The sequence below is a fragment of the Haliotis asinina genome, chromosome 2, assembly GCF_037392515.1.
Source record: "Haliotis asinina isolate JCU_RB_2024 chromosome 2, JCU_Hal_asi_v2, whole genome shotgun sequence".
In the NCBI taxonomy this organism is placed as follows: Eukaryota; Metazoa; Mollusca; class Gastropoda; order Lepetellida; family Haliotidae; genus Haliotis; species Haliotis asinina.
The window spans coordinates 64,828,731-64,839,716 of NC_090281.1; the positions used below are offsets into that span (position 1 = coordinate 64,828,731).

At 39.4% G+C, this 10,986-nt stretch overlaps 1 protein-coding gene across 1 annotated transcript; it reads right to left on the reverse strand.

The window, feature by feature from the left end:
• Positions 1 to 752: 752 nt before the first annotated feature.
• On the reverse strand, positions 753 to 6,650 carry LOC137272800 (calcium-binding protein P-like). The gene is made up of 4 exons (XM_067805199.1): positions 6,559 to 6,650; positions 5,225 to 5,339; positions 4,170 to 4,357; positions 753 to 3,620 (listed from the first exon to the last, which is right to left on the reverse strand). The coding sequence occupies exons 1-4, from the start codon at positions 6,605 to 6,607 to the stop codon at positions 3,364 to 3,366; spliced, it is 609 nt and encodes a 202-aa protein (XP_067661300.1). The 5' UTR covers positions 6,608 to 6,650; the 3' UTR covers positions 753 to 3,363.
• Between the last annotated feature and the right edge of the window lie 4,336 nt (positions 6,651 to 10,986).

Consider the following 10,986-nt stretch of genomic DNA (forward strand, 5'->3'; position numbering starts at 1 on the left):
GAAAAGAAACAACAGAAAACTGAACCCTTGGCTGTGGAACCTAATTTTAGGATTTCTGTCATCAGAACCATAACTCTGCCCCTTCATCTAAAACTAGTACCAACTCTGCCACTCTTCAAAAAGCGACTCAAAACATACCTGTTTCAAAAATATGTTTCATAAATCCGTGGATTATCTTGTGCATATTAACTGTGACTTGTCAGCGCTTTGAGCATTGTCTTTGTATGGTGGAAGTCAGCGCTATATAGATATTCTTATTATTGTAATAACAGCGAAAAGGGAAAACAGGATTATCATGCACAATTTGTGTCACTCACTGTCAAACACCTAAGTCCCCAATATATCGCAATACGTGCATGAACCCCAATATATTGCAGTACAATTTATTTGCCAATACATAGCCCCAATAATACATGTGTTACATTTCAGACCACGGCTAGTTGGTATTTGATGATGTGTTTAGATGCTGATTGCAAATTGGTATAGTATTTCTCTTTCTACATGTGCGTGCATTTCTCTTTTAGTGTATGTGCTCGCGCGCATTTGTTTGTGTTGTTTCACGCAGAGCCCATTTACGTTTCTGACAATAATCGCGACTGAATCAGCTAGAATATCAACTGACTAGCATTGTCAGCAACAGTCCACACCGCCCAGAAAAGATTACTCACTCACATCTTGGGATGTGGGTTCAATTCAATCCATGAAAATCAACGCGTGTTACCTTGTGAACTAGAGCCGAAAAGATCACATTCGGACACTTTATTTTATTCATAAATCAACAGTTCCATCAGGTGACTTGCTAACATATATTTTGTTACACTTTACAAGTATCACAGACAGTTTCAAATGAACGTATATGTCTGTTGCATTGCAGAGTCCATGTCATTCAAACATGCACGATATTCACAAAAAGTCATGCTAAATGCAATGTTTTCAATTTTGGTTGCAATACAGTGGTTGTATGCAGAGTAAGTGCGGTGTGAGGTTCTGTGACACATATCACGCCTTGGATCAGGCATTACATCTACGTGTTCTTCATTTTAACATGAAACCATAAACACGCGTTGTTTCAAAGTCGAAATTGAAAGATTCTTTGACTTTTTCCCATTTGTTTGAGCCTAACATTTCTGTTCGAAATATCTTCTTTTATATCAAAGAACACCCACGGAACGTACTTTCGTGTGGGTCTATTCCTCACGTAGACAATAATTTCGACACGTGTTCAAAACAACCACAGGAAACCTATGTTGAAAAACCATTACAACATCAATTGTATGTGTCTTATGATGAAACACCTATTCACGTCTATGTACAAAGCAATTTGAGACATTGTCGGTGTGAAGAATAGATATTACATGCAAGCACCTTGGTCGTACAGAGTGCTGGAAACCGTTACAAGGCACAGTCGTGATGTGTGGATAAGGTGGGAAAGTTAACCGAAGTGACTGCTACTCATATGTACAATAACCTTATATATCTGCAGTTCACACAAAATAAAATATATCTATAGACATTTGTCTACATGTCTCTCTATATGGATATGATACATTTCCCGCAATACTCAGCGATGTATCATTGTTGCGGGAATCATCCACCAAGAACTCCTTACACTGGCATGTCCATTACACGTCTGTTGGTTTCTTGATTCCAGCTAGATGAATGTAGCCTGTAAGCACTGATAGAGGACACTGTGATCATATGAACGCCGATCCTCGATTCATCGATCACAATCAAAGTTTGACCCAAGCCAGTGTGTGGCTTCTTAGCAACAACATATGTTGTTGAGGAGTTTCCAAATTGTAATCCTCAAAGGGACATTTTACCATGGACAAAGTGTGTGCGGTAAAATTGCTAAAATGGGACTTCCAAAGGCATTACGCAACGAGACACACCGCGACAAATATACTCACACGCATAAGACACACAAGTTTTTTTTATCCACACAGGACAAAAACTCGGACCTAAATGGATATGGGCTTTTGGCATATAGTGAAGCCTGATCATGTTGTCAGTAATTTGTTTTAGCCTTTTGTAAGGCCAGAGCAAAAACACATGAATACAAGGAATCACCAGAACGCACCAAACCAGTGAACATGTTGGTATCATGCACACCCTTCTCGTGGAATCCAACTTGCCAGTTGTGGCTATCATTAGTGGGTATAAGACTGCGCAAACATTATGTTTGTTACTCCTTGTTCAAAATGCCATGCGTAACTCATATTGAAAGAAACCAGGCTATCAGATGTTCGGAACCTGGGTGACAAGAGGCCAAAATGGCGCCCGTCATTTTGACGTAAAAGTAACAACGATTTACTGTGTCCAGCATTAACACGACGCTACGCTACAAAGACCACAGATAGCCCTCATCGTAGTGGTCGTCTAAGGGTCACAACCCCTCAACAAGATCGGCACATCACCCATCCGTTCTTGTCAACCTGTCAACATTTCGAAACCATAATGGAGTCATCATTCTTGGAAACCAATGAAATGTCGTCACTCTTTTATTTTGTCCGACCGACCCTCTGTGCATTTCCTGTCTTTAACATTGAATATTACATATATAATAATTATCTGATTTATATTTGAGTTGCGTTACTTTTGCATGTGAGTATAGATGAATGTGTGGATGATATATTGCAAGTATATTTACAGCTGTAGAACTGCATTTAGATACATGTATATTTACGGAAGGTAGTTTTTAAATTGGAAAGTAGTAAGGAATCGCTCTGCACCCCGTTTCTAACTGACACTTGTTTATTTACAGCCATCGTATCTAGATAATAATTTTGTGCGTATCTATAATTTATAGCATTCGATATTCCAAGGTATGTAAAGTATGTACAGATACAACGTCTGTTGACCACAGTCTTAATAATGTCCTTGAGGCAGTGTGCATTCCTATACCACTTACCTATGTTTTCACCACTGTCAATGTACACTTATATTCAAGTAGCAAAGGTGATTATGTAAGACCGTCATGAATGTTGGCTAAAGAATTCGAGCCCTGTCACATATGTGTAACAGCTGCAATTGTCGATTGTTATGTAAGGCGGTCTACTTCATTATTTGACTTCAGTTTGCACTGCTACATATCTACAGTCATTTGACGTATCGTCGTAATTACGTAGAACCCTGTCGATGCGCAGACCTAATGTGCAGCAAACACAAAACCTCATCAGCAGACACCCTAAACGTGTTTGACATTGTGGACGTGTAGAATTTCATGCGCATCATGAATATAAATAGTCCTTTCTATTTGCTATTATTCAGCTGATATGGTCGCAAGGGCTTACCTATAACAGCCAGGGCTTTTGAAATCATATGGTATAATTTGTATTTTGAGAGATATCCTAAAGTTGTGTTCTATTGCTTTGTTGGAGGGTACTGTCCCGGGGGGTAACTTTGTACCTGACTGTAGGCTGGTGGAGGTGCATTGTACATTGGGGGTGGGGCGCTGTACGATGGGGCAGGGGGCACGTAGCCTGGGTCCTGGGGTGCAGAATGCATTTGTTGCGGTGGACGCGTCGCTGGAGCAGGCTGGGGATACATCACTGCTTGGCCATATGCAGGAGGTTGATACATAGGCGGGTAGCTCTGACGGGGTGGACCCACCATTGCCCCTGAAATGAGGAATTAGTCCAGTGGTGAATACACACTAATATAGGCATTTCTTCTGGCACCGTGGACTCAAGGCAAAAAATCTAGATTCTAGTGAATAATGTGTTACGATGTTTACGATATTTAAGATTAATTTGTTTTATATACGAGGCCATCAAGGTGTGTTGAACACACACCATGGTAAAGTCTACACAATGTATATAGTGCTGACAAATGTAGAACCATAATAAGATTAATGCGCCATTTAATTCTCTCTAGTAAATATAACTGAGAAACACCAACAATCCAGATCAGACAATCCCTTGATTAATGTCATGAGCATCAACCTCTCCGTCTGGGATACGTGTCAGCCAAGTCAGTGAACCTGAACAACCGGTCCCAGTAGTCGTCTCTTACGACAAGCAATGGGCTGCTGAAAACCCATTCTATCCCGTCTCCAGTTGTGTCTTTAGGAGTGATAACAGATGTGTGTTCGCCTCTGTACATGTGAGCATAATATGAATTGGACGTTTTGTAGCTTGTCATGATATCGCTATCCCCTAGGTAACTACCTGAAGTATGCGAGACGTGCACAGTTTGAACTGTTTGCGGTCCGACAGCACCTGGCCTCATCACGTTCCCGTAGTAACGCTTCCTCTTACACAAGTAAGCGACGATGACAATGCAGAAGATTAGGAAGAGGACACCGACAACAATACCAGCTGTACTGCCTCCGGTTAACCGAACGCTGACAGCAGAACTGCGGCAAGACAGACATAACTTACATTCCCTTGTTGAAATGAAATGTACATGTACGGAATATATGATAAATGTCAATGAACATAGTAGTGCAGTATTCGATTTGTGTGACAGTTGGTCCACTCAGTGTTTATCGATCTGCAGCTGAATGTGCGGTATTATGATGTAAACATGACAACTGTTGGCATCACCTGATATACAGATAGTGCATGGGACTGCATTGCTTAACACTAATCCATTTATTCTGAGAAACATTCCATTTAATGATACGTACGTACCAACTAAAATTATTGTACCTGTGAGTGCGTTTGTAACTAACGTGTGTTCCACGAGTCTACCTTTATGTCAACCATGTTTATACCCTTAGTCTACCGGTGTATCCACCATATTTGCACCCTGAGTCCACCTTTCTACATGTATCTACATTGTGTGAACCCGGGTCTACCTTTTTATCTACATCGTCTCTAGCTTTTGCCTATTGGGGTCTACTCTTGCCTCCATCCTGTGTCTACACTGGACATAACTTGAATTTATCTTTAGTTTACCTTGTGTCTATCTTGGTCCTACACTGCGTTTAACCGTGTCTACCCTGACACCAACCTGAGTTTACCCTGTGTCTATTCTGACACTACCTGCGTTTACACCGTGTTGCTTCTGACACTGCCTGAGTTGATCCTGTGTCTACCCTGACTACCAGAGTTTACCATTGGTCTACCCTACCCCTACCCTGAGATTACCCCGTTTCTATCCTGACACTGCCTGAGTTTATACCCTTCGTATCTCCTGCGTTTACCATGTGTCTGTTATGACATTACCCACGTTTACCTTGTGTTTACCCTGTGTCCACCCGGAGTCTACCCTGGATTACCTGGAGCAGCAGTATCTGGTGCTGGAGGTACCGCAGCAGCCATAAGAACAGGAGAAGTAAGTGGTGCTGGAGTAGTAGCTGTAGGTCTTTCTGCTGCACAGTACACCCAGCGCATCTGGAAGCAGTGGCACATACTTCTACACATGCATCTGTGCTGTATCTACCTAACTGTACAGATCATTTAAACGATGGGGAATAATCTACTGATCAAGGGCTCGAAATCAGATCTTCCTAAATGTGTATTCAGATAATATGAGCCAAGAATCGTTTTTCACCGTAATATAATAGGTGAAGACCCGATGATCTTCTCGCGCTTCCATAACAAATTTAGATTTAACACTGGACAAAGCTGAAATAATGTTCGCAGTAGCGAATTTCTTAAATTTATCAATTGCTACTGTGCTTTTACCGTTCCAGTTTGCTGATAAGTTGTTAAATAAATCGATATCGACTTCAGTCGTGTTACGGTGTTTTCTTCGAACCCTAAGCACTTATATTACAGTATGTCAGAATGATACAACGGTTGTCATCGTCATTTGACTTCAAAATATCCAAATGTACTTTAAAAGAAGAAAAAAGAAGAATAACCCAAACAATTGTCAGCTTTAAAATGGAATATGACAATAACGCATCAGTAATGTAGGTTTTCACTGCAACGGAACGATATGAATGTTTCAGTTTCTGACCGGCGGCCAGTTAAATCCCAGAGCTTGTGAAACATATCGGCATTGCACAGAGCAGATACATGAGACATACGAAATCGTAGCAATTGGTCTCGATACATACGGCAATATGTATTGAGTGTAACATAATTTATTTCTAAAATTAGGATATCAAAGTACGAAGTAATTCACAGAATGATTTTCAATAACATTTAAGCAACGAGTAATGATGACATCGGTATACGCGCGTTTGTCTCAATTTCTTATCATTTCACTGATAAGTCTGTATAGTCGGTTACTTTATGATATAAAGCATGGAATAAAGAGTTGTATTCCTGACATATGCACATTGGAAAACTTATTTTGTTACAGACATTTAGATAAAATGAAGGTATGACTGACAGGAAAATATAATCTTAGACGAACATGAACAAAATGAACATATAGCTATCATTAAAATCACTCAGTGTAACAGTCCCGATATTCATCATCGTCACTGTTAGTATCAGGTATCACTAGCAATGGTGTGGTGACAGGGTTATATTGATCGACTAACCACCATTTGCATACAGAGTGTGATGAGAGTTAAGCATTTCATCGCGACTTTCACAATAGTGAGAAGCATTTTGAAAAGATAGATTGGTTAGGATTTAGGCTGTAATGAATCCTTACCTGAAACGTTGAAAATAAGCAGCAGTAGAGGGTATAAAATGTATTCCATGACTCAGTAAAAGTAGGTCTTGTGTTCATCCATGGACTTGTTGTATGTTTGTGTGAACCGCCCGTTGCCATTGGTAAAATCAATACGGGATCAACAGCAATATTGATTGACTGTGATGGTATGCAAACTGGCCAAGGGATCGGCATATAGTTCGAAGAGCATATGGATGTAATCTGTGGCCTAAGAATAGTATTGATGATTTCTATGATCATGCCTCTACCTTGTTGGATGAAGTTATACTGTATATGCCGTTTAGAGGTCTGAGGGGGGCGATCCATTCTGTCTCCCAACACACACTAGAGGGTGTCCGAACATCTCGCGAATATCCTTGTTTAAAAGGTAACCAGTTGGAAGACGCAAACTTGGCACCCTAGAAATCACATTGCTTAGATTAAACGATCATCCAAACCCACCAGATAATATCAACCCCGTGAAACACGTCAAAATTCAAGAGAAATATTTTTTTAAATCTCATATTAACACCCAAATATTCTTTTATATTCATATTTTCAAAGAAGGCACATATAACTACTTATACATGGGCTCGAAAAATCATATAATTTGAATAGATGAAAGATTTTTCAGACCATTTATTTTCTATTTTCAAGGGTAAACGAAATACAACTTCAGGGGTAAGCAATATAAATCCTCTTTTGGTCACATCAAAATTATGATTTACCTGTAAGGGAACTGTTATCTGTCAATATAGTGACGCTGTTCTCACATATTTGGTAGTACAGATGTCTATTTAATGCATAGGCATACATGAATCGGCAGCTTGTATGTCACACCGAACGTAAGCCTCCAATAATCACAATTCTTTCACACTAACACAATTCTTTAAAACTAACACATATTCATTCATAAACATTGACCATAGAGAGATCAAATAGAGTCCTTTGCTATTTTTGGATGCTGAAATGTCTATGGTTTCCTTAGCAAAAGTTTGACATTTTCCATTGTGATATACTTGCAACAGCTTCAAAGCCAGTGGGAGTTCAGGTAAGAAACTGAGTGGTGCCTTTGGCCTCAAGACACACCAGTATGTTTCTACTGTAACCTCATGGAAGCAGTTAAAGTACACAAAACCAGATCGTGCATCATGGAACTTCCATGTCAACATACAGGTGACCATTTCGCACAGTAAATCCATAAAGGTGTCCAATTTGAGATATCAGTCAAGCACAACCGGCTGGTCTCCATTTGAACATGAATCTGGTTAACCTAATATATGTGAACGAACATTGCTCTTCTTTGTCTGACCGAACACAAACACGTAAGTTGAGCAAATACAGCTTTGAGTCAGTGATTCAGGTTGATAGTAGTCATGAAGACTAATGACATAACTCATTATTGAGGATGATACGGTCTAATGATTCATTTCATATTCTGTACCTCGGCATCTTTGGCAAAAACGTGATCCGAATGCGTTAATCCATTGTTTCAGCTGCAGATTGATCAACTTTACCTGTCGCAGCTGACCCTGTGTACATCCATTTTCGGAAGCGTTACCCTTAGCTCTACTTCTGTAACTAGAGTGTAAGTGAGTGAGTTTTGTTTTACGCCGCCGTTTTGTTTTATGGCGGCGGTCTGTAAATAATCTGGACCAGACAATCCAGTGATCAGCAACATGAGCATCGATCTACGCAATTGGGAACCAGATACAGATACAGATTCAGATGTTTATTCAGTAGTATTTGGGCCTTAAGGCCTATGATACAGTTGACAAATACAGTATTAATTACACGTGATTTTAGGTCTTACTTTGAATATTTCATTGAGATCGATAGCTGTTAGATGTTGTACATTACTCTTTTGTGATAATGAAAATTGCCTGAATGGTTAGTGGTCTTTTGTATACTGATTGTAGCTTCTGTAGATATTGAGTTCTGGCTGGAATATATTTATCATTATACTCATCTCGTCTTCAATACGTTTAACTCTGAGAATTTGCTTAAAGAAATTTGTACTTTTTCAATTGGAGCTGAGTACTTGCATCCCCACACTTCTGCCCCATATGGGAGTATTGGTAAAACTTTAGTGTCAAATATAGTACATGCAGTTGAAAACATTATTTCTTTATTTTTCTGTAGGAATCTATATATTGCGAGACATGCCTTACTAGCTTGCTGTGAGAGAGTGTCACATGCTTTTGTCCATACCAGTCGAGATGAGAAGATAAGTCCAAGATATTTGTAGTAGGTGACGGTTTCGATATACCGTCCTTTGGAAGTCCATTTTTCATGCTTTGCTAGTTTTCCACCATTTCTAAAAATTCTAAAATTCAGTTGTAGTCCTGATTCTGAGTAGTAGGATTCCAGTACGTTAAGCTGTCTCTGTAAGCCGATGGTGCTAAGCAAGAATAACACAACATCATCCACAAAAAGTAAAAGCATCAAGTCTTCAATATCTTCGGTGACGAATATTCCACTTGTACATGAGCTATAGTTGGCTGTTACAAGATCATTTATGTATAATATAAATAACACTGGACTGAGAATGCAACCTTGTCAAACCCCTGCAGATATTGAGAATATTTCAGTTGCCTTTCCTTGCACCTTCACACGCGCCTCGACAGATGAATTCATCCTCTTAAGAAGATTAATGAGTTTTCCATGGCATCCTTTTTGGAGCAATAGAGTCAACATTCTTTACCTGTCCACAAGGTCGAAAGCCTTTCAGGGGTCTATTAAACGACAGTAAAATCTACCCCTGGGTTTACAAAGATATTTTGAGCATAGTGATTGAAGCGCGAATAAGTGATCTGACGTAGAATATCCGTAACGGAATCCAGCTTCACTTTCTGATATAAGTTCGTTTGTTTCAAACCACCGCCTTAACCTTTTTTCTACAATATCAGTACCGGTGACATGTGTCAACCAAGTCAGCGAGCCTGACCACCAGATCCCGTTAGGCGCCTCTTGCGACAAGCATAGTCCCCTTTTATGGCAAGCATGGGTTGCTGAAGGTCTCTTCTACCCCGGGACCTTCATGGGTCTCTGTAACTAGAGACTGTAATAATTGAACAAGGTGTTAAATAACATATCGGATGGCTTGAACTTTTATGGTCGTGACTCTGAACGCCTAGGGCTTTTCAAAGGAGTGACAGAGATCCGTTTGGTCTAATAGTATATCTGAATTAATTTTGAGTACGAGAATATGTATAAGAGAATATATTCTGGGTAAAGGAGGTCCAACAATTTGAAGGGTTGTGTTCAGGCAAACTTGAAATATCAGATGTGGTTTGGGGAGTTGGATTGATTCAACGGTGCTTGCAATGGTTTTTCACTTACCAGTACATCGAATTGTACATGATATCATGACAACAGCCCCTAACGATATATAATACCATGGGATGCATAGTCACCCCAGCGTCAGTCAGAAATATGTTTTGTTTCCTCTCCTCAGCAAAATTTTAAAACGTTTGATAAACAAACATGCACCACCTACTATTGAAGTACTTGTAATTCAGTAATATCAGTCAGAAAAATACCTAGTATTATTTACTGGCGGTAACGAGGACAGTACTGGTTGTACTTTCACAACCTTTCTAGAGCTGTAATTAAGAAGCCAAGCAGACGTAAAGAATTGATCTTCAGTAAACCATGCTTGTCGTAAGGGCCAACTAACAGGATCGGGTTGGTTGACTTACTTGACATGTTTCATTGTATCTTAGTTGCGTAGATCGATGCACATGCTGTTGATCACTGGATTGCTTTGTCCAGACTCGATTATTTACAGACCGCCGCCATAAAGCTGAATATTGCTAACTGCGGCGTAACAGTAAACACTACAAGGAGCCTGAGGATGTTTCCTTTCAAATTATATGAAAAAGGTTGGTATGTTTTCATTGAAAATATATGAATGAAATTAAAATTTTCCATGTAGATTTCCGTCTGTGTTTCAAATGTTGCTGAGACTTCAAATCAGATGCCAGTGCATTTACCAATTATACCATGAATATTTGCTGGGGGTCACTCAATTTTCAGGCTAATCATTCATTTTCCTAATCAGTCAGTATTCACCATCTCTTTCAATCCCTTAAACCCTTATCTATTAGACTAACTATAAAATCATCTAGTTAGAGGTTTAAACAAGAAAGAACCATTTCTGTCCATTCTGCTTAAGTGGATTGTGAACTAAGTGAAAATAACTGGCATTTACTCTTTCCCAGTGCGCCAAAATCCAAGTTCAAACCTGATGTCATATCTATATCTTTAATTGCAATTTTCAATATTTACTATTTTGTACACCTCAGCTGTATGTTTTGCAAGATTTTATACCATTTTCGGCACTTACTTGTACTTACACAGTATATACATAGTGATTTTTTCTACCAAATTTACTGGACTATAAACAAAGAGGGAAAGTACCGTACT

Bases quoted from the DNA above. Each gene is read 5' to 3' on its own strand.
- LOC137272800 (XM_067805199.1), bottom strand. From the start codon at position 6,607: ATGGAATACATTTTATACCCTCTACTGCTGCTTATTTTCAACGTTTCA. The intron at 5,340-6,558 runs GTAAGGATTCAT...CACTGCTTCCAG, and splicing joins GCTTATTTTCAACGTTTCAG to ATGCGCTGGGTGTACTGTGC. The intron at 4,358-5,224 runs GTAATCCAGGGT...GTCTTGCCGCAG, and splicing joins ACCAGATACTGCTGCTCCAG to TTCTGCTGTCAGCGTTCGGT.